General features: G+C 35.1%; 1 protein-coding gene across 4 annotated transcripts in view; it reads left to right on the top strand.

The window, feature by feature from the left end:
* The window catches only part of LOC149779341 (vacuolar protein sorting-associated protein 41 homolog), a 248,459-nt gene that overhangs the window by 15,019 nt on the left and 208,346 nt on the right, over nt 1-25,094 (top strand). For 3 of the 4 annotated variants that reach the window (XM_089939958.1, XM_089939957.1, XM_089939959.1), the window contains exons 2-7: nt 694-768; nt 4,131-4,226; nt 8,260-8,343; nt 12,533-12,607; nt 17,308-17,439; nt 22,061-22,180. In XM_089939958.1, coding sequence (XP_089796084.1) covers nt 694-768; nt 4,131-4,226; nt 8,260-8,343; nt 12,533-12,607; nt 17,308-17,439; nt 22,061-22,180 — 582 coding nt within the window. Of the gene's footprint in view, nt 1-693; nt 769-2,709; nt 3,018-4,130; nt 4,227-8,259; nt 8,344-12,532; nt 12,608-17,307; nt 17,440-22,060; nt 22,181-25,094 lie in introns of all 4 variants that reach the window. The other variant, XM_089939960.1, reaches the window with a different exon arrangement.

Genomic DNA, 25,094 nt, shown 5'->3' with positions numbered 1-25,094 from the left:
CCTTATCATATTTCAGACAATATTGTTATTTGTATCAAAGGCAGAAATAGTGGAAAGGATGCAAAATTACTTTTTAGTTTTAGAGTTTAACAAATGAATACGATTTTTATTTTTGAAAAAGAGTTAAGGAATTCCTCAAATTGTAGAAAACCACAAATTTGACATCTGTAAATATTCTTTAAACACAAGTCATGACTGAGTTAAAGGACCTTTATGGAAAGTTCTAGACTCCATCAGTGTTTTAATCCCTGATACCTGCTGAATGTTCTATGGGGAAAAAAAGCAATGCTTCCAACCAAGCAATACAAAGAATATTCCCAAAATTAAAATTTTTGGAGGAAATTTTGACAAGCTTAATATGCTGGGACCAGACACAGTAGGTTATCAGATTATGTATCATAGTATAAATCAGTACTCGCTTATAAATCATGTCCAACTGCAAACTGCACAGACCCTGATCTGCCATTGCATAATGTGCCAGCAGATGTGGGTCTGTACAATATGTTAGGAATAATCAGTAGATCAAAAGAACAGAGACTCTGATATGCAGGTGCATTATGCTAAAGCGGATCAGAATCTTTTTTACTTGCAGTTTGTCCCAACTTATAAGTGATTATATGCACTAATTTGTAGAAACCTTATTAATTTTGATGAAAATTATTTTATATTCTATTTTTGTTTACTAATTTATAGAACACTGAGATGGTAGAGATGATAGAAGACGGCAGTCAGGAAGAGAGTGAAGAAGAGACAGATTCATCAGAAGATGTAAGTGTTTATGTCTTGCTTGTGAATGAAGAGAATGACATACTTGTAGTTACGATTTTTCCACCTGGCAACATCATTGTTATTAAGGTTCAATATGAATGGTTTTGAAAATATCATGTATGTTTTCTACCAGTTGTAATATTTAAATGAAAGTTTAGTGTAGCTTTACTGTATGCCTGAAGTCTGTGTCCTGATATTTTAGGATTTTCTGTCTCATATGCATATTTGTACTGTATGTCTGATATTTTAGGAATTTCTGTCTCATACGCATATACTATATGCCTGATACAAATACGAATTTCTGTCTCATATGCATATTATTACTGTATGCCTGATAATTTAGGATTTTCTGTCTCATATGCATATTTGTACTGTATGTCTGATATTTTAGGAATTTCAGTCTCATATGCATATTAGTCACTGATATTAGTACTGTATGCCTGATAATTTAGGATATTCTGTCTCATATGCATATTAGTATTTTATTCCTGAGACTTTAGGATTTTCTGTCTCATATGCATATTATGCAGAAAGCTATGTCATCTTAATATGGTTTACATTTCATGGAACTCTTGCCTTTTAGCCATGGTAGTTATTTGAGTCAGACACATACTTCAGTGATCACTCAATGGATACCACTGGTGATATGTGCTCTTCTATGGAACCCATGTCTTTTTGTAGAGATAGCTTAATTGGTTATGCACTGCACTCTTCATCCAAGGATTGCAGGTTTGATGCCCACAGGTGAGTCACACTGTTCCATGGAACCCTTTTCTTTTCCCTGGAAACTTAGTTGGTACAGCATTGGATTTAGACACAGGTTGGGCAAACAGTTCCATGGAACTCTTTTCGTTCAGCAGTTGTAGCTAATTTGTAGAGTACTGGGCACTGATGCCCACAGGTGGGACAAAGAGTTCCATGGCACTCTTTTCTTTTATCAGTTGTAGCTCAGTTTGTAGAGTGCTGGGCATTGATGTCCACAGGTGGGACAAAGAGTTCCATGGGACTCTTTTCATTTATCAGTTGTAGCTCAGTTTGTAGAGTGCTAGGCATTGATGCCCACAGGTGGGACAAAGAGTTCCATGGAACTCTTTTCTTTTAGCAGTTTTAGCTCAGTTTGTAGAGTACTGGGCATTGATGTCCACAGGTGGGACAAAGAGTTCCATGGGACTCTTTTCTTTTATCAGTTGTAGCTCAGTTTGTAGAGTGCTGGGCATTGATGCCCACAGGTGGGACAAAGAGTTCCATGGAACTCTTTTCTTTTAGCAGTTGTAGCTCAGTTTGTAGAGTACTGGGCATTGATGCCCACAGGTGGGACAAAGAGTTCCATGGAACTCTTTTCTTTTAGCAGTTGTAGCTCAATTTGTAGAGTACTGGGCATTGATGTCCACAGGTGGGACAAAGAGTTCCATGGAACTCTTTTCTTTTATCAGTTGTAGCTCAATTTGTAGAGTGCTGGGCATTAATGCACACAGGTGGGACACACTGTTTCATTAAACCCTTGTCTTTTGGCTTGGGTAGCTCAGTTGTGCAATGAACTTGTAATGCAGGGATAGTGGTTTCTATGCCAACAGGTGAGACATACTGTACCATAGAACCCTCATTTTTTGCAGCATTAACTCAGTTGGTGGAGCACCAGACTCATAATCTAAGTTTGTGGGTTTAAAAAAAATCCAGGTGAGACTCATTTTCATGGAATCTTTGTTTAATTTCGCAGTAGTTCAGTTGGTAGAGCATTGGACTTGTAATACAAGTTTTGTAAGTTAGATACCCACAGGTAAAGACACTTTCATTGAACAGTTGTCTTTATACTGCATTAGTTCATTTGGGAGAGTGTCAGGCTTGTTATTTGAGGGTTGTGAGTGTGATACCCACCCCATGTTGGCTGCCTCTTTGTCCTTGGAAAAGGTTGTTCACTCTCATTTCCTCATCATATTATAGCCAAAGTGCTGAATGTGCCATTAAAAGCCAATTGGCCAAACAACTAACCAACCAACCAGCCAACCAACTAACCAGCCAGTTAGACAAACAACCACAGTTAGACAACCAACCAACCAACCAACCAGCCAACCAATCAACCAACCAACCAGCCACCCGATCAAACAATAACTACTTGCAGCCTTACAGCAGACTCTTTGAACAAAAAGGTTGATATCTCCCCATGAGTGCCATGTCAGAGGACAGTATATAGTTTTTCAACAGAAATACCATGTAACTTGAATGTTTTTTGTACAGAAAATCTAAAGGAGGTAATTAATTGGCTTTGTATTATAATGTCTTTCTAGCATATTAGTCAAACATGTAAATGGTAAATGGTACAGAAATTTGTTATTGTTATTAAGCAGATGTATGTTTAAAACTCCATGTTATTTCTGTGGAAGAAACACATGTAGCTCATCTTCACCATCAGAGAGACAACTTTTCAAAACTAACTTTTTGTGAAAAAGGTCTAACCTTATCATTCTTTTAGGAAGGGAAATTCATATAGTCATAATATTGTTGTTCTATAAATATTACGTCACTCATATTTGTATTATCTGTGGCATATAATTACACAGTATTGCAAAAAAATGTCATAGCTTTGATGTGAATAGAATATTAAACATAGATTTGGTAGAGATGAAATTTATGGCAAATAGTTTGTTGCAGGTGCTGTTCAGTTTATGAATTTTTACATCATTATGTTGCAACTAAATGAAAAGATTTTTAAGTAGTTTGGAATATTTATCTTCAGGTGTTCAGCTAATTTATAATTCCAGAGATGGGTTGGAAGATCATTTAGAGACAAATATGGAATCACTTTCTACCTTTACCTGTTTTTATATTACTTATCAGGTATGTCTCATGCCAGTCTTTTAATTCTCACTTGCCAGATGGGTCCAACTGCATATCATAATCATATATACTTACTTATAAGATGAGCCTAACTGCAAACTGCATGGACCCAAATATGCCAACACATATATAATGCAGTGGCAGATCTGGGTCTGTGCAGTTTGGTAGGAGTAGTAATTAGAACAACCAGCATAGACCCTGATCTGCAGGAATAGTAAGTTATGGCAGATCAAGATCTTTGTCATTTGCAGTTTGACTCAACTTATAAGTAGGTATATACAGTAGGCCCATGTCTGCCATTAATACTATGCTGGCACATGTGTGTCAGTACAGTTTGTTTGGAGTAATCAATAAATTAGTTGAACAAACATTATGAACCCAGATCTTCTGGTACATTTGTGTTATTGTATATCAGGGTCTGTATTGTTTGTAGTTAGACCTAGCTTATACATGAGTATAGCTGGACTCCCATTCTGGTAGTCTTTATTACCTTCAACATGACTGTTACTATATTCTCTTTATTTCAGGATGTAGAGCCTACCCTGAAGTATGACAGAGTCACCAATGACCTATCCAACATTCTGGCCAAGGACTGTGCTAGCTGCATGGCTGTTCATGAAAAGGTTTTGAAATCATAAGAAAACCCCATGTTTTATTTACTTCTAGTGAATCTGTACATAGGCTGATAATTAACCATCATCCAGCTAGATGTGTGTTCTCCCACTGCCCCAACTGTTCTGTCTTCTGTTCTTGGTGCTCTTAATCAGTCACCAGTTGTCTCCCTTTGCTCATTACACTGCACCTGGTGCCATCTTTGTTGCTACAAGCTGCCTCTTCTTCATGCCCTGTGTCCTGTCTGTTATCATTAAGCTCCCTTTTTCCCTCAGTCTTTTCCCTCTGCCTCATCTTGAAAGTCACCACATAACCTTTTGAAGTATGTATTATTTTCCATTTAAGTCTTGATTATTTTTTGACTTTTTGTTTTTTAATATGACATGAAAATAATCTACATTGTTGTCTGTTTACGCAACAGAATAGATAATTGAATTGTTGCCATTGAAAGAACATGTTCTGTGGAGGCCAAAAAAAATGCCATAGTTTTTGGAAAGAATGTCCCATAGGGAAAGTGAAAGATGACACCGCTTGCTCACATATCTGAAAATTAAATTCCCTGTTAGAACACTCATCAAGAATTATAAATAGATTTGACTTGTCATCTTTTCATGGCAGTTTTATTGGAAAGTATATATAGTATGTCTGACAGTAATTTCTTAAACTAAAATGCACTTCCTTGCAAATGTTATTTTGCATGGTGTTATTTTGTTTGTAAAAATATGTATTTTAAAAGATGAAATTAAAAACATGAAGTAACATCAGAGTCATTTTGGGAGATTATGGTACAGGCCTGCTAAATAGCAACTTAAATGCAGAAACAAATCAACTTTCATTATGTTTTCAAAATTAGTTTATTTTTTTAACAAGTAAGTCCATGATAATTTATTAGTAGCTTTTGTAAAATACTTATGTTGCCTAATAATACTACACCATTTTATTTATAACAATTCTTTTATCAATAATTTTTTAAAAATATTTTGTTTTTCAAAAACAAACATTGGTATAATTTTTCTTTAGAATAATTTTTTTTGCCTCTGAACATATCCCTTAAGGTCTGAATTCTCAGTATACTGTGAACATTGCATAAATTTAATGTCTGTTTAAATGATAGTAAGAGTGTATTTTTATGATTTTTATTATCCCCATATGCAATATTGTCATGATTTGTGTAAATTTTGAAAGTGACATTTTCTTGGGGAAAAAATAGAATTTGATTCTTATTTATAATATTTGAATACAGTAACACCTTCTGTAAAGGACACAAGGGACTACAAAGTAACAGGTGTCCTTTATAAAGAGGTTACACATAATTATAAACAAATGAAAGGACTCGTAAGCATTCTGTTATGAACAGGTGTCCTTTAGGTGGAGGTGTCTGCTGAGTAAGGTTTTGCATTCTTTAATGTTAATAAGATGAAAAATTAAAGTTTTCATCATCTTGCATGTGAAATTGCTGATGAAAGTGTTAAACATATGCTTCTTCTTGGAGCAAATGTAGTTTAGTTACTAGAGCTTCTTGCTGATATAGGGGGTTTCATGGTTGCAACGGAGTTACTGATCATATTGCCTAAAATTACCTCCCTTAGCTCCAATGCGCATGCCCACAAAAAATTTCCAGTTCCGGATAGTTCACCGTTCTACATTTGATTAGCAAAACATAAAGTCAATAAAGGAAGGAATCTTAGCTGTACTACAGATCATTATGGTTAAACTAATGAATCAATTATATATGTCAGTCATCTTTTGTTCATACTAGGAGAATAATTATAGACATTAAATCAGATAATTAGATTCAATGTCCATACTTACATTATATCAGATAATTAAATAATATTTACTTTCCATACTTAAATGATATCAAATTTTTAAATTAAATACACTGTCCACACCTGATATAGATTCATTATCCATAATTTCAGATACATTTGACGGAATATTTCACTTTGCTCTCCGATTTTAAACAATTATTGCACATTTTTGGTTTTATAACTTTAACGAAAACAATCTCAGAAATTTGCATTTTTCATGTGTTGATATATTCTTTTTTCACAGTTACTTTTGCAAGACTAATAGTTCGTTTATAACATGAGTTAAGAAAGTTATAACACAAGTTCGATAAGAAAATTATAACACGAATTTGATATGTCAGCTGATTTGTAATGCTGAATATTTTACACCAGAAAAGTTTTTTTAAAAAATGGAACACAGTATTTTAATGTATTCATAGGAACTTAACAAAGCAATAATTACATTAGCTATCATAATGATAAAGGAGTGCAATTAATGCTGATGGAATATTTATTCATATTTGGGTTTAAATATCGTACAACTTTTGAAACATCATGTATCAGACCATACATGCAATAACTTTCAGCATGATTTTTCTTTGCTTATGCTGACACGTAATAACTCTCAAATTTGCTGGGGTCTTTAGATAACATTTGTGATTGCCACCAGCAAATTCATCTAGAACAGCCTTCTTAAAATTAATTTAATTCTGTTTAACTTTTCTTGCATCAGATTTGTAAATTTTAAAGATCCAATTATTTCACAGATTCCGTTTTATTACTTTCGTTAGCCTTTTAAATCAATATTGATCCACTTGACCAGATGTAAAAGTTTCCAAAAAAGACTCTTTGTAAGAACATGCTCTACAAGTCAATAATAAATGTATACACACAAATATTCATATTTGTTGTCTTTATCTATCAGTTACTCTTTTTATCTTAGTATCATTTTATACTCGTTTTTAACCAGATGTATGTTTACGTAATATACAGGGGGCCCCGAGTGGCCGAGTGGTCTAAAGCGCTCTTCGTTACGGATCACTGCCATCTCACCTCTGGCTGCGGCGGTTCGAGTCTAGGATTCAGCCAATGTGGATATGTGAGAAAGCTTGCCAGTAGCTTCTCGTGGGTTGGTGGTTCTTTCCGGTGTTTTCCCGGGTTCTTCCTCCACCATTAATACTGGCCGCCATGTATAGCCTATCGTGTGCTGAAAAATGGCGTTAAACCCCACAACAACAACAACAACGTAATATACATATGCGAACACACATTCATTCGAGGATATACGTACCCATGCACCAGATGAAATGAGACAGACATACATACAGACAGACAGGCAGATAGGTGAGAGCCACAAATGTCATATACATGTACATGCATAGTGTGACTAAAATCGATATTTCTCCAAATTGTATACTCTAAAATTTCCAACCGTTCAAGGAAATAAAATTTAAAATAATCATCAAGGAGATTCGTACGTGCACCTGTCTGTTCAAGCATGGTTGACATTTGTGCATTTTGAAAAAACTCAAAGTTATTTCGTGAAAAATATAATGGACATTAATAGAAAAGCAACAGTCTAAATCAATAATAAAAGAACCTTTTAGAAGTTAGCATTTTTTTTCTCGTTGTCGTTCAACCTCCATTAACTACTATGATTGAAGCTGTAAAAAATAAACATATTTTCATTAATCTTCAAGCGAGATAAATTGCAAGAACTTTTTATGCAGCGATACACTTTTGCACAATCAAATAATACCACCTAGAGACTAAGGTAGTAATGGAAAGATAATGAAGTTCTGAAATAGGCAGAGAATATTTATTTGAAAGCTGGGAGCAGCACAAGTTAGTGGGGGAAAAAAAGATGTTAAAACAATTGATCAAATATTGATAGAATTTCTTTTTAAGATAGTGAAATATCGATCCTGCTTGCAGAATGTGAGCAGTCTGTCACATTTTCTTGATCTACATCTGCCATCTTAGTTTATTGAACTATCGAGAAGTTAGTTGCACCGAGATGCCCTCTGGTGTTTTCAAGGGGAGGTACAAATTGTGAAACCCCTATACAAAGAATTGCCAGTTTGTTTCAAAGCCAGGTCAGCCTAGATCAACACTTTCAGCGTGTTCTTGGGAAAGTTACTTGAGGTCACATTTCTTTATGATAATGTAGCCAGTTCTATGTTGCAGTGCTGTTAAAACCAACCAGCCAGGTAAAGAACAGACCAGCCAACCTAACATCTTGTTTTCCTTTCAGTTTCTAGCCCTAGGCACACACTGGGGGATGATTTATCTCCTAGACTACCAGGGCAACAAAGTGAGCAATAAAGAATACAATGCAGTAAGTAAAACAAGAGAAAGTATGGGCATCTATCCTTAACTTTGAAATTAGGGTCTCCTTCCAGATGTAAAACAGTTTAAAGCAAGGTTATATATGGTGCCAGTCTCTCTTATGTATACCTATAATTTTTGTAACGTCTGGTGAGTGGTTTTCACTAATGTTTATAATTTTTATATTTTTATAAATTTTATTCATGGCTGTAAATCATGTTATCTGAATTCGTTTAGACCTTGGGAAATCATGAATCAGTGACATATCAGATCTAGTGTTGGAGATTCCCAGGAAAATGCTACCTTCTCCTAGCTGGGTGAAAGAACTGCACATGCAGATTTTCCATACCAACCCAGAAATAATGAAGAGCATGTCAGCCTTATATCACACAAGCCCATTTTGAAAGCCTAGGAGGAAAAATGGAAAGTTGTCTCCCAGTGATGCGATGAAAGAAACATGTCTTCCATGATTGCCTAAGTTCATGTAGCTAACTTCCTCCAGTTGACCACTTCAGTGGCCTAGTGGTTAGAGCATCTGCTTAGGATGTGGGTGGTTGTGTGTTTGATCCGTGGCTGAGTCATACTAAAGACTTACACAAATGGTACTAATAGCTGCCTCGCTTGTCACTCAGCATTAAGAGGTTAGTGTTAGGACTGGTCGGTCTGGTGTCAGGATATCGTGACTGGGTGGGATGTCATGCTACATGTCTGTGTCATGATGCCCCAGTGCTAGACATCACTATAAACTGCCACACTCCAGACATTGTAGTGATATGACTGAAAAATTGTTAAAGCTACGTTAAAAATCCAAATCACACACACACACACACACTTCCTCCAATTGCTCTTCAAGAAGTTAGTTTCAGTCAATCAAGGACTGCCTTTCCACAAGTTCAGACACATTTTACCCTCATGCATGGAAGACAGGTGAAAACAAAACAAATACCACTCTGATTTCTAGCCATATTTCAAGTTGTTCTGACCAAAGACTTTGTCCCTTTGTCCAAAACTGAACCTCCAGTGGGTTCTAATTTGGTTGAAAAAGGCACCATAAAAATGTAAGCCACTCAGATCTTCATAATAGTTACTGAAATTGATGCCTTATAAGTCAATCTGAACTATGGTTTGGTTTCCCTAATGATGGCCCCTTGTTTCATTGCTAAGAACAGACTCCTGCACATGGGGTAGCAGTATTTTATCTCAAAACCACTTTCTTCTTAGAACCCTTCTTTTCAAGGGCATCATCATGGCCCCATAAGGGCATTCAAGTGGTACCTGAAGTGTGCCAAGCTGATTAGAAATGAAGATCTCACTTGTTCTTACAACTCAAAGAAGGATGGGAAAATTCTTCTGCTCAGATATTTTTGTCCTTGATCTGTTAGGTTTTCCATTCAGCTTAAAAGAAATGTACACATGAGCATATCATATCATGATATTAGGGCAGTTGCCACATGGATGCCATGATTTAAGCGGTGGGATGGAAGTCAGATAAGACATTCTCCATCTTTTATCTCTAAGACCTTCCTTCCCAAGATACTAATTCAGACACATGTCTTGTGTCAGCAACAAATTAAGCTGCATTGTCAGGCCACCCAGCAGCTTTTGCTTTCCAGGATTTTCAGGAAAATAAATTCTCATTGCAACACCAGTTCATTGCCTTGTACAAATCTTAATAATGGCAAGCAGATGACATTTTATCATTTTTTATTGTTATAGTGAACCCAAAGATGTGGTTAACACCTTTTAGCTCGGAAAGGGTACATTTGTGACATAGTGGATGTTCTGCCTATTGACAAAATATGTTGCAAAAGGTCCCAAAAAATTACAGAACAATTTTACCTGGTTCTTTTGAAAGAGCAGGACAATTTATGATTAATTTTGTAATACACTTACTGTCATTTACATGAATATTTGTGTAACTTTTATAAAGTTGATAATGGATAGACCAAAATCAATTACTTCTTATTTGAAATCTCAGTGAACTACTAAACAATCATTTTGCAAGTTATATGTGAATAATCATGTAATTATTTACATTCTGTTTTTTTGACATACTATTGAGAATGGGAATTGAACATTTATGGTAGGTAGCTTTCACTACATAACAAATCTAAGGTTATGTTATTGTAACTTAGTACCCAGTCTGTACACATTTTCAAGTTATGCTTAAAAATGGGCAAATATATACAACTAAAACTTTAATTTTTAAGAAGTTGATATGCTAATGGGTAAGTGGACTTTGCTAGATTGTTCATTTTTAAGACGTTGATATGCTAATGGGTAAGTGGACTTTGCTAGATTGTTCATTTTTAAGACTTTGATGTGTGCACAGTAGATAGTTCATTTTTAACAAAGCTGATTTGCTAACTGGTGAGTGGAGCACAGATAGTTTATTTTAAAGAGGTTGTCCTTCTGTCTGATTGGTATGTGGTGCATGATAGATAGTTTATTCTGAAGAAGTTGATATAGTAATGGGTAATTGGAACACAAGAGATAATTTATTTTAAAGAATTTGATATTCTAATTTGTAGGACGGGCATAGCTAGTTCATTTCAAAAAAGTCAATATTCTAATTTGTCAGATTGGCACAGTAGATAATTCTTTTTGAAGATATTGATATGTAAGTTAGTTGGATGATTATAGTAGATAATTAATTTTGATGACATTGATATATCAATTAGTATGATGAGTATAGTAGATAGTTCATTTTAAAGACGTTGATATGCTAATAGGTAATTGGTGCATAATAGGTAGTCTGTTTTGCTTGCAGTGTGTGATGAATACATAAATTCTCATTGTATACTTTCAACCAAGCCTCATTCTCACTGCTTGAAAGTAACTTCTCATTGTTTTCATATATTGAAAATAGAAATGGTGATACTAAAACCATACTTTTGCACATACTGCCGCCAAGCATGTGACGTAGGACTACTTCTGCTATCAAGTCCATGTTAGTGGAGAGCGCAAAATGATAATTACTTGTATAGCAGTGGTGGCATCATCATTATCATCAAGGTTTGGTTGCAGTTTTCATTAGCAAATATTTCCTCAACCCTTGATAGAATCTCATCATACATGGCATGAACCATTATGAAGCTATGACAGTTGAGTCAGCAATATGTTTCTTTGCATCTTTGGCCCTGGTGGCAAGGTCACGATCATATAACCTTGAGGTTAAGGTGACACATTTTACAGCAATATTGTCAGTATGATGGGAACTGCTCCAGTGGGCTAAATGGTTAGAGAATCTACCTCAAATATGGGAGCTGGTGGGTTCAAACCTTTCACAAAATCATATCAAAGACTTCTAAACATGGTACTAGCAGCTACTTTACTTGGAACTCAGCATTAAGAAGTTAGTGTTAGGACTGGTCTGCCTGGTGTCAGGTTATTGTGATTGGGTGGGACATCATTCCTTACTGCTAGACATCACTATAAACTGCCACACTGCAGACATCGTAGCGATGTGACTGAAATTTTGTTCAGGCTACCTTAAAAATCAAAACCACACACAATTCGATATAGTTGTCATTGCTATAGCCATGGTGGCTGACACAGATAGTAGAGAGGACATTGGCATTAACCATGTGACAAATTTGGTTTCACTTTGCAGATAAGAAATTTAAGTTATAAAAATTTGTAGCAGTGCCGCTCGAAAGGACACAAATGTACACTTTGTACAAGCTGGACTTAGTTTTCGATCCTTAACCACAGACCACCCCCTGCTTGAAAGCAGTATAATATGCTCAGATCATAGCAACGCATGATGCTGATGGAGAATTCAGATGCTTCATTGGCAAAGCAAGACAGAATATTATCATTTTTGCCACTATAAAAACTTACTGCTTTGTATTACATCCTGAAGAAGTAAGCATGAGTGGGATTTAGTCATGGAGAATTTATGATTGATGAGGTGTCAAATTCATGAAAATTAGAATTTGTAAGTTTTAGCGTTATGTTTTGGTTTTTATTTCAAATACACTGTACAAAATAACTATGTTTACGTCATCATTTATTTTGAACCTTTTTGTTTCAAGTATGTGATAAGTGGGTTATTGAATTTGTACTGAAAAATATTAATGTGGACTCAAGCTTGTTGATCATTGGCAGAGCATATCATTCACACAAAATTTTAAGCACAGATTGGATGATCCATACATCTTACATCGGATAAGAGCGGAAATACTTTGTATTTTCAGCACACAACAACAGTGAACCAGATCAGTGTGGATGAAAATGGAGACTACATTGCCAGCTGTTCTGATGATGGCAAAGTGAGTACTAACTGATGATGACAAAGTGAGTACTAACATGATGGCATGGTGGGTACTAACTGATGGTGGCAAAGTGAGTACTAACTGATGATGGCAAAGTGAGTACTAACTGACTATGGCAAAGTGAGTACTAACTGATGATGGTAAAGTGAGTACTAAATCTGATGATGGCAGAGTGAGTACTAACATCGATGAGAGCAAAGTGAGTACAAACTGATGATTGCAAAGTGAGTGTTTACACTGATGAAGGCAAAGTGAGCACTGATTATGGTGATGACAAAGTGAGTCCTTACTATGATCATTGCAATGTGAGTACTAACTTATGAGCAAAGTGAGTACTAACTGTGATGATGGCAATGTGAGTACTAAATCTGATGAAGGCAAGTGAGGACTAACTTTGATGAGGGCAAAGTGAGGACTAACTGGTGATGGCAAAGTGAGTATTTACTCTGATGATGGTAAAGTGAGTACTGATTATGGTGATGGTAAAGTGAGTACTTACTCTGATGATTGCAATGTGAGTACTAACTGATGAGCAAAGGCAGCACTAACTGTGATGATTGCAATGTGAATACTAACTGATGAGCAAAGTGAGTGCTAACTCTGGGGATGGCAAAATGAGAACTTGGGGATGGCAAAATGAGAATTTGCTCTGATGGCAAAGTGAGTATTAGCTGATGATGGCAAAGTGAGTAGTTACTCTGATTATGGCAGAGTGAGTACTAACTGATGGCAGAGTGAGTATTAACTGATGATGGCAAAGTGAGTACTAACTCAGATGATGACAAATTGAGTACTAAATCTGTTAGTTTGTCTGGACTACACAATGATTAAGTCACATATTTACTACCTTAATGGTATCACGTTTGATTCCCAGTGTTTCCAGAGGTTGAGTTTGTGGCCGATTGGCCTGTTTGTTTAGGTTTCTAAATAACAGTAAGTTTGCAGGAGTATCATGGAGTCAGCTTGTCCATCCTGCTATCCATCACACTTTATGAAACTTGGTATGCTTTTATTTCATGCTTATACATTGTGCCTTGATTCAGTCTGATAAGCATTTAGTTATCCCCATTTTTAGCATAAAAATGCATCCATCACATTCTGGTCCAGTTAATATATTCACATTCTTGCACACCAGAATTTCTGACATCACTATGCTCATTTGAACATCCAGATTAACATATTGTGCATCTGGTAATTGTCATGTACCATGCATCATCCATTATGTATTGTCGTTACTGTATCTGTGAACAGGTGCTTGTTACACGTCTAGAGGCTTAATTTCTGAATAGATTTTGGTCAAACTATTATGCATGTATTGTCATGTTTATTTACTTTCCATTGCTTGTTAATACAATTTTTTGTTATTTTTTTTTTTTAAATTTCAATATATGCAATTGATAATGTAACATTGTACACTGGACTTGACCTTGTCCAAAATCGAGTTCATTTTCTACCTGACCTATATCATTGATTTTGGTTTCATAAACAACATGTTTATCTCAATCAGAGTTTAGAACTTTGGCAATTTCCCACGTAAAGTCAGGTCTGCCTGTTGTTTACTACATCTTATATTATAATTTTAGTAATAGACTTCTAATTATAACTAAGATTTTATTTTGTAAACATTATGAACCTTCCAGAAGGAAACTTTCCGTTAGGTAATAGTTTTTATTAGAAAATGCTAATCATGACCTGAGGTCAGGTAGAGGACTATATTTTCTTTTTTTCTAGAAATTGCTTATTTATGCTGCAAGATCTTAGCAGAACCACTTGTATTATTTTTGTGTCCAGAAATTTGTTTGTTCTGGAATTTTGTTTATTTAAAGTGCTTATCCAAAATTACTTTCTTAGAAATAAAAACTTGAATTTATAGTGAAATTTCAAATAAGCAAATATATTTTTGGATTGTATCATTGGATCCAACAAAATACTGTTGGCACACACCCACAATATGGGTCACCAGAGACACATCAACACTTCCTACTTTGGATTTAATTTGGATTTCCATTAAATTTTATTCAGAACTTTAATTATTAGGACTTGTGTCTGTAATTAGAGGAGTATTTGGGATTTAATTCTCAATGCTGCAAGTCCCTTTTTTCATTTTCACTTTGTTTTCTTGGGAAATAAATTATTTGTTGAATTTTACAAAGCTTCTTGCTTCTTACTCTTTTTTATTACATATTTTAAACCCCCAGTCATAATAATATTTGGAGGGGATTTTGGAATTATTTGATTAATATTGTTACTGCTTTGGAGGTTTATTTTTGGAAAGACTTAATCCAATTTGGTGAATGGTTACATCATCAAGACTTGTGATCACAAGCAACATCTATGTTGAAGATTACCTGAAAATTGCATTTACATGAAGCTGATATTAAGTGAAATTCGTGGAAGCAAATGAGTTTATTTAATTACTTTTGACTGAGCTCATTAAGCCCCAGCTGCAATAACAGAAGATACTTATTGTTTTGCTACTGTCCATCTTTATGTCCTCATGCCCAGATGTCCATATACCTGTCTTTAATCATTGTTAACACAACAGCACAAACGCTATTAAACTTAGAACTATGAAAGTTTGCATACAGTTGTACTTTATCGTAGTTATTAGAGGCTGACTTGTTAACTTACTCAGATTTTCAAGTCATTACAGCAATTTTTGACATTTCTTAACATTTTGGACTTTGATTTGGTTTGTTTTGGTGGTTTGTTTTGACAAACACCATGTTTTCTCATTGAAGCAAACATCACTTAAGTTAGACCTATGAAATATGCTATGCACATTGTATGCATGCGTAATGTGTCAGCAGATCAGGGTTCCTGTTCTTTGTTCTATGTTTTATTCCTTTCAAACTGCATTGAACCAGATCTGCCAGCACATTTCATGATGACAGATCTGGGGGGTCTATACATATTGCAGTCAGATCCGACATTATTGAGTAAATACAATATTAGATCTATATATGCCTTCTAGTTTTTATAAAGAAAGGCTTAATTGGATCTTGGGTTCACAAGGTTAACAACTAGTTAGCACATGAAACAATATAATGCACACATTTATTAAAATAATTTCACTGCAAATTCAGCTCTGTACATTATGAATTGGAACAGAATTTTCGCAGATTTCTCCTGCCAATCATACAAGCACTAGGTAAGAACTCATGGTTGTTTCATGTGTTGGAAATGATTGCAAATTGGAAATTATTGATTTTGAGCTCTGTTTACACAAAACATTTGTAAACTGGTTTAAACTTTCTTAATTGTTTATAAATCACAATTTTCAAAAAATATTTGAAAATAAGGGGAAAATTAGTAGTTTCATTGACATAGCAATACTGTAAAATCAATTCTGATCAAGGACAGTTTCATAGGAAGTCCTGCCTAAACTGCATAATGTGATTAAAAAGACAGTTTAATTAGGAAAACTTGCCTTATTTCTAATGTTTATTGCATGAAAGGTCCAAATATATTAAGTACATTGTTGACAGTCCACATGATTATGGTCACCATTTTAAACCAAACTTCATTTGAATGAACTCTGTTTGTATTCTTTCATTAAAATTCAATCTGTTAATGTTTACAGACAATAATAATACCTTAAATCATTGCCATATCAATTAACATTACGTAACTACAGGAGAGGTTCCTGAGGGTGAATGTATCAATATGAATTGGCCCTACTGGAGGATATGTTCCAGAGGAAGAATATGTCATATCAGTTAGCATCACTACAGGAGAGGTTCTGGAGGGAGCCTATATCAATGTCAATTAATGTCACTTCTGGAGAGGTTCTGGAGAGAGAATATATCGGTGTGAATTAGTGTCACTACATGAGAGGTTCCTGAGGGAGAATATATCAGTGTCAATTTATTAAAAAATCAAAGAGGCTAATGATTCATCTTCTTTGTAGTAAGTTACACTTAAACATTTAAATCTTTCTGTTATTGCAGCAAAGTTACAAACAAACAAAGTCTGCAATGACCCCCAGATTTTATAATCTGCATGCTTACTGATTTCTTTGTTATGAAAGAATGCCTTGGGTGATAATGTGTTCTCCAGATATCTTGTGGCATACAAGAGCAGATTTTAAAAAAATTCTTAAACCCTGTCATGAAAGGATTGTTCACTTTTGCAGTCTTTGCAATCATGTGATCAGAAGTCACACCAGTAACCATAATCTCAATGGATATGCCATATTCCAGTCAAGGGAATTATTTCTCCATTTTTCATTAAAGTTAGATCACAGCTACTCTTATAAATATGCATCCAGTAAACAAAAATAAGTTGTTACAGGTGTCAGTGTAAATATGCAGCCAGAACAAGAATAATAAGTTCTTACAGGCGTCTATGTAAATTTGCAATCACTATGACTATAATAAGTTCTTACGGATGCCTATGTAAGTATGAAGTAAATACAACAATGAGCTTAAACAATAATCACCTTCAGCTAATTTCATTCTACAATTAGTGTTACATACTCAGCCATTGAGGAACGGCAGACAAGAAAGCGAGGGTTTAGTTGTATGATAATATTATGTGCATTATATGTGTTAAGATATTTGTTACAATTGATCTTTACAGATTTAACTATGCCTACATAGTATCTGTGGTCACATATTATTCATGGCATTTTATGGTAAATATATAAAGGATTTATTTTGTTATTATTGTTATTATTATTATTATTATTATTACAGGTTCATATTTTTGGTCTCTATGCACCAGAGAACAACCAAGTTATAAATTTTGACAGACCGGTGAAAGCAGTTGCCTTAGATCCCTTGTTTTACAAGTCCAGTGCTAAACAATTTGTCACAGGAGATGATAAGGTAATATTGCCACAGGGGGATAGTAAAGAACTATTGTCACAGGTTATGGCAAATAACTATTGTCACAGGGGATGATAAGGTAATATTTTCACAGGGTTGGTAAGGAACTATTGTCACAGGGAATGATAAGGAAATACTGTTACAGGGAATGATAAGGAAATACTGTTACAGGGAATGATAAGGTGATACTTTCACAGGGAATGATAAGGTAATACTGTCACAGGGGATGATAAGGTAATACTATCAAAGGGGATGATATGGTAATACTATCAAAGGGGATGATAAAGTGATACTGTGACAGGGAATGCTAAGGTAGTACTGTGACAGGGAATGATAAGGTAATACTGTGACAGGGGATGATAAGGTAATACTCTCAAAGGGAATGATAAGGTGATACTGTGACGGAATGATAAGGTAATACTGTGACAGGGGATGATAAGGTAATACTCTCAAAGGGAATGATAAGATGATACTGTGACAGGGAATGATAAGGTAATACTGTGACAGGGAATGATAAGGTGATACAGTGACAGAGAATGATAAGGGAATACTGTGACAGGGAATGATAAGGTGATACTGTGACGGAATGATAAGGTGATACTGTGACAGGGATAAGGTAATGCTGTGACAGGGTATGATAAGGTAATACTGTGACAGGGAATGATAAAGTGATACAGTGACAGGGAATGATAAGGTAATACTGTCACAGGAAATGATATGGTGATACTGTCAGAGGGAATGATAAGGTAATACTGCACAGGGAATGATAAGGTAATGCTGTGACTGGGAATGATAAGGTCATGCTATGACTGGGAATGATAAGGTCATGCTATGACTGGGAATGATAAGGTAATACTGCACAGGGAATGATAAGGTAATGCTATGACTGGGAATGATAAGGTAATACTGTCACAGGGAATGATAAGGTCATGCTATGACTGGGAATGATAAGGTAATACTGCACAGGGAATGATAAGGTCATGCTATGACTGGGAATGATAAGGTAATACTGTCACAGGGAATGATAAGGTAATGCTGTGACTGGGAATGATAAGGTCATGCTATGACTGGGACTGATAAGGTAATACTGCACAGGGAATGATAAGGTAATGCTATGACTGGGAATGATAAGGTAATACTGTCACAGGGAATGATAAGGTAATGCTGTGACTGGGAATGATAAGGTCATGCTATGACTGGGAATGATAAGGTAATACTGTCACAGGGAATGATAAGGTAATGCTGTGACTGGGAATGATAAGGTCATGCTATGACTGGGAATGATAAGGTAATACTGTCACAGGGAATGATAAGGTAATGCTGTGACTGGGAATGATAAGGTCATGCTATGACTGGGAATGATAAGGTAATACTGTCACAGGGAATGATAAGGTAATACTGTCGCAAGTGATAATTTGGTAATAGCAGATGATGTGGTTTTATGTCACGTCATGATTTTGTTATCATTATGTGTCTATCCATCCTATTCATCCATCCTTCCTTCTGCGTAGCCAGGTACGTTTAATTTGTGATTAGGTTCATTTCTCAGGCACAGACTGTCAGCAGATTCATGCAACTTTGTAAATTGATACATTTTGGTGAGTATAACACCATTCAAATGAGATGGGGGGGGGGCATTTGCATTACAAGAGCTGTTTTTGTATGTTATTTTATTAATTGGACAGATTCCAGCTTTACAGGAGGTATCATAATTACTGTATGTAACCTAGTCCTTCAATTTCAAGTGGTTCATATGATCCATGAAAGTGTTATTAGCAATACATTCAAACCCGTCAATGGCAGCCACTCATGAGGAAAAGGCAAACTGACCCTTGCACACAGATAATCTCGGAATGCAAGCTTACATTTCAAACTTGGTTTTGAACAAATAATATGTGCCAAATAGCATTATTATTATTATTATTATTATTATTATTATTATTATTTTATCAGCAGAATTAATTTAATGCACTATTTAACTATATCAAAATAAATATATGCAGTAAAACCTGTTATGAGAGACCACCCCTTCTGCCAACCAAAAGCGGTCTCTCAAGACAGGTGGTCTCTCATAAGAGGTGTGTGAAAATGGACTGGTTTTCAGGGTCAGTAGTTAGCATTATTGAAAAATAAATAATACCCATACTCACTGTACATGTATCATATCCTTTATGCATAAATCTTGTTAAATATTGCATGCATTCCTCTCAAAATATCTTTATATAATAAAGATATACATTTATCAAGCAACGAGAATAAAATTTATATTTCAACATCACATTAATATGTACAAAAAATGAACAGTTACATATAATGTATATATCTTATTTTATACACTTATTCACTTGTTTTTTTTTAAAAGAAATCCATTATACTTCTTTGTTGATATGTTTTACTCAGCTATTTGGTCTGAACATGTATCTCAATTATTGCCTTTTCCTGAATCAACTTTCCACTTACTGGTATGTTTTTACTCCTTGCAACACAAAACCACTCCCATACTCGCTCGTTCAGATCTCCGTAAACTGTCCGTCGTGCCGTGGCATATTTCCTCTGTGCTTGTGCACCTTTCTGCCGTTCGTTTCTAATGGACTTCTTGTCTTTGATTACATTTTGAACTTGCGTTTTACCGATGCTTAAGCTGACTGCTATTTTGCAAGTGGTCTCGCCTTTTTCATTTCTTTCAATGACATTAATCTTTTCTTCCAGTGTTAAAATTCTTCTTTTTTTCAGCGGAGATTCTGCCATCCATTGTTATTAGTGTTGACGTTATAAAATCTATCGGTTTTGATCAGATTTTGGGGAAATGTGGAATAAATATATATTATGTACCAATGAATGAAACCAAAAGACATAATTAACTCATCAAGAAACAATACATTTATTCTGAGACGAAGTTTAAATCAACAGCGTTATAGCTCCATAACAAATGTTCCTACCATCTGCACCCAGGTAAACAGATGGTAGCTTGGTGAAACACTAACAAAAGAAATAAAAAATGATTTTAAAAAAATCCGGAAATGATTCTCACTTACTAGTATTAAAGACAATGAGCTCATTCACCCTCCAGGCATTATGGATTAACTGGAAAGCAAACGACGTACTCAAACCTACACTGAAGCCCTTTCAAACGATTTCTCACTGGGACATAAGGACTACCGGCGTTTTGTGAGTTTTCATAAAGATAAAGAAAAAATACAAACCTCTAAATTGACTGCTTATATCCATCATTACTCCCTTTGATGTTACTCTTACTGGCTATTCACATGATTTCGGCACTACAATGGCAGTTAGTGACATATACTTTAGTCTTGTTTACTGCAGTTTACAAATGACACCGTACGTTGGAGTTGTAAATTTCACAAAACTGGTACTGTAGCAAGACAAATTATTTTTAAATACTTTATTAGAGCAATCTTTGCTATTTATGCAGTCTTTGTTACAAAGGATTAAATGATGGTTAGAGGTGTTTATCCCAATATATGGTTGTTCAACTATATGAAGTAAAATAAAGTGTCAGTGATTAATCTAAATTTTAGCCAATTTAATTGTCATCCATGACCATATATGCAGTATACTGAATAGCTTTATAGTTTGTCAGCCAAAATGTGGAAATTCCTGACAAAATAGATTTAGATTCAGTTTCAGAACTTTCAAAATTGGAATAAAACTCTTTTTTGATGCAAGGCGTTTAAATAGTATTTTTTAACAAAAATATATCATATATATTAATATGCTATTATAGTCTCATATTTGTTTACTTCTTGTGCAGTGTTTGAATCTAGGCACAAAGCAAGTAACATTTATATACAGGTTACATCCAATAAAAATACATGCAGAAAATAAAGCAACTGTCACAGCTGTGCTGAAAACCTAAATATTTTCTCAGAAGAAATAGGGAAGTTAATCTTCAGATATGGAAATATGTGAATAAAACAAAGAATTAATTTAAAGTTATGTTTAAAATAGTCTATATCTCTACATTTTTCATCTGGGTCCCCGTGTGGTTGAGTAGCCTAAGGTACTCTTATTTAGAGATCAGCATACTCTGAGGTCTTCTAAGTCCAGAGTCACCTCATGAAGATTACAGCTCATGAGATTTGAGCCAGATCTACAAGCCTCACTTTCAAGCATAATGTTTTGATCCAAGATATAGTGGAAGCTGTTGGCTGGCATGCAGAGTCAACCTTCTCGAGTTTCAATCTCAGAGATTAAGCATCTCTGAGGCAAACCTTGAATCTCATCAGGCTGGTGGCAGCAGCAGACAGCCACCAAACCCAGCTAAATCAATCAACACAGCGCATTAGATAATACTAATAACAATAATTATAATAATAATAATAAAAATAATAATAATAATAACAACAACAATAATAGGTGCATGATATTTGTTCAAAATTCAATTTTGCAAGGTGAATCTATTTGTGAGGGTCAGTTTGCCTTTTCCCAGAGTGAGCATAAAAGGCAGACTTAACTATGTATATCCATGAAGATAATAAGCACATGCATTTATATCTCTGTTCATATTTATATGTTAGTTTCATTTATATTATTATCAACTGCTACAACTATTTTGATATCTAAATGTGATTATATTCCTTACTTTTTTTGAAAAATTCAGCTGGTCTTAACTGAGAAGGGATTCTTTGGCCGTAACAAGTCAACCATTCTCCATGAGGGAGAAGGACCTATCAGGGAAATTAAATGGAAAGGAGACTTCATTGCCTGGGCAAATGATAGAGTTGGTATTATTGGTTTTTATTTGGCTGATCATGCTATGGTATTGTATGTCCATCTGTTGCCAATTTTGTTTCAGCACAGTGGTTGGAGTAGTCTGCCATATTCAGGTAGCAGCAGAGGGGGCGAACAGACCACTTGTCTGGAACCTCATTTGCTTAAAATATAAGCTTCTTCCGAAATAAAAAAAATAAGGTCACTGCTAACCTGACCGAGAGTTTTTATCAAAATTTGTGTTTACATACCGGAGGTCCCGCCCCCTCTGCTGCTGTCAATTTATCCAAAAATTTTAACAAGTCCAATACGATATCTTGTTCTAGGGTCATGCAAATTTATTGTTATAAACCCGTACTGGGTTGATTGTGCTTGTGAAAAGAAATTTCTGAATTTAATTATATCCATGTCACTGCTACACCAAGTTTGATGAATATTTTGCAACGTGTGCGTATCAGCTCCATTAAACATAACTAAAATATTACAGTTATCTCTGATTACTTTTGGTATTTGTGCATATCTCTGAGTAACATAAATCACATCAGTGTTTTTATGTCTGCCACGTGAAAAAATTCTGGCAGGATTTGATTGTTTGTCCAGCATCACATCATCATATACAACTAAATTATTAATAAATCCGTCTAAAACATCAACGCTCGGCGCTTCATCAATATCGGTTATAAACTCTACAACATTATTATCTTCATCCAGTAATCTTGCGTTTTCATTGAAATCTTTAACCATCTCATTATCAGATTAAGTAATAATTGCATCTTACCCGATCCAGATGGACCTATTATTATCATTCTGATCGAATTTGGCAACGCAGGATGGGGTTTAACTGGCTCTTGTTTTCGTGTCGCTGAGAAATCAATTATATCCATATATAAATAATATGAATCTGTATTGTTTACGTTGCAGAGTTAAAACTCCAACTAATGATCTATCTACGGTTGCAACAAAAAATGCGAGAATAGCATATGGTGGAAGGTTCAGTATGTAACAGAAAAAAGTTTTCTTTTTTACCCAGAAAAGATGGTGGTGATATTGCTAAATTAATGTCAAATTTCCCAGGAACCCCATGGGCTAAATACCGTGGAGAAAAACATCTACCAGGATATAATTATTGTGGTCCTGGTACTCAACTTGATTTCAGGCTTGACAATCAGGATCAACCAAAACCAGGTGAGCATGCCACAAATGATATTGATAAAGCATGTCACGTTCATGATGTGGCTTATAAAAATAAAGATCTACAACATAGGCATATTGCAGATGTGAAGTTGATTCATTTGCTAGATTCCATAAAAAATAAAAATATCAGAGAATCATTAGCTAATTGGTTAGTAAAATCTGCGATGAAAGGTAAACTCGTATTAGGAGCTAGTAATTAATTATAAATGGAATCAATTTATTATAGTCCAAGGGGATATTGGAGGGGTAAAGCAGCAATTAGTAAACTTGCTGATGCAGCAAAAGTCAAACAGTCTACTGCTAAAGCGTGGTTATCCAAACAAGCAGTATGGTAAATTTACCTACCATCTCCGAAACAAATTCAGTACGCGTATTTCGATGTTAGTGTTCCTAATGAAGTTCATCAAGCAGATATTCTGTTTTTATCTTATGATACGATTAAAGTACGTAGATGTCAAATAACATACAAATACGTGTTAACTGTCATTGACTTTGCAAGTAGATATAAAGAAGCGGAACCATTATCAATGAAAACATCATCTGAAGTAGCCGATGTGTTTGAACGAATTTATCAACGAGGACCATTACGATGGCCACAACTATTACAGGTTGATCCTGGCAAAGAATTTCTTGGTCCAGTATCATCGTTAATGAAGCAACATAATGTCAAAATCAGACGAGGACACACTGCAATTTATCGTGAACAGGCAATTGTTGAATGATTTAATTGAACACTTGCTGAGCGGTTATTTGGATATCAGTACGTGAAGGAATTCATTCAAGATAAAAGATCTCGTGAATGGGTTGCAAGATTACCAAGTGTAATAGCTGCGTTAAATAATACGATTACTCGAACAACCAGTATGAAACCTATTAACACAATTACCAAAAAATAAATACCTGTACAACAACGTGATTTTTCAACACAGCCAGTATTAGGTAATGTGACCGTAAGATATTTATATGAACGAGGTGAACTTGAAGGTGGTAAAAAAAGAGCGACTGATCCTATTTGGAGTGTTACCACACATAAGATATCCACCGTGACAAGATCTACTGGTAGATCAGCAATCTACAGACTAGATTCAACTGCTCCTCAACGTGGTTTTACACGTGAACAATAGCAGGTGATTCCCGAGGGCACTCAATTTACCAATGCAATCACTTAACTAGCACCCCTACGTCGATTACATTCAAGACAGGTCAACATCGTGTTTTCTCGTGTATGGCCAAGATGGTTATCTTTCCTATCTACGGTAGATTGTCTTGGATCACTTTTCAGATACCGCCATAACATTATACAATTACAACTTGCACAGTGATTATTCTGCTGCTGTTTCAGCGTATTAATAAATTCAACGTCAAGATCAAAGTCGCGTTTATTTTTTTTATCACACTGTTTATAACCAGCTAATTTTTTTTTTATTATGTCACCGTCAACATCATCATCATTGATCACTGACTCGTTCATGATAATCCTTCGTAGTTGAGATATTCTTCTAACTCGAGACACTGCGAGATAAACCAAATTTGACCACTCGATACGATCATCGACGATCCAAACAACTGTATCAGAGATAGTTAATCCTTGAGATGAATGAATCGTCATTGCATATCCTAGCATCCACGGGGATTTATTTGTTTTTAGCGCATCTTCAACAACATTGACATCAACTGTGACAATATCATTCAACACTAAATTCTGTTTCTCGGTCTGTCCTGGTATATCA

Source organism: Sinohyriopsis cumingii, chromosome 17, assembly GCF_028554795.1.
Source record: "Sinohyriopsis cumingii isolate HCF-2022 chromosome 17, ASM2855479v2, whole genome shotgun sequence".
NCBI lineage: Eukaryota > Metazoa > Mollusca > Bivalvia > Unionida > Unionidae > Sinohyriopsis > Sinohyriopsis cumingii.
The sequence above is the reverse complement of the archived record's forward strand: the minus strand, read 5'-3'. Positions and strand labels throughout refer to the sequence as shown.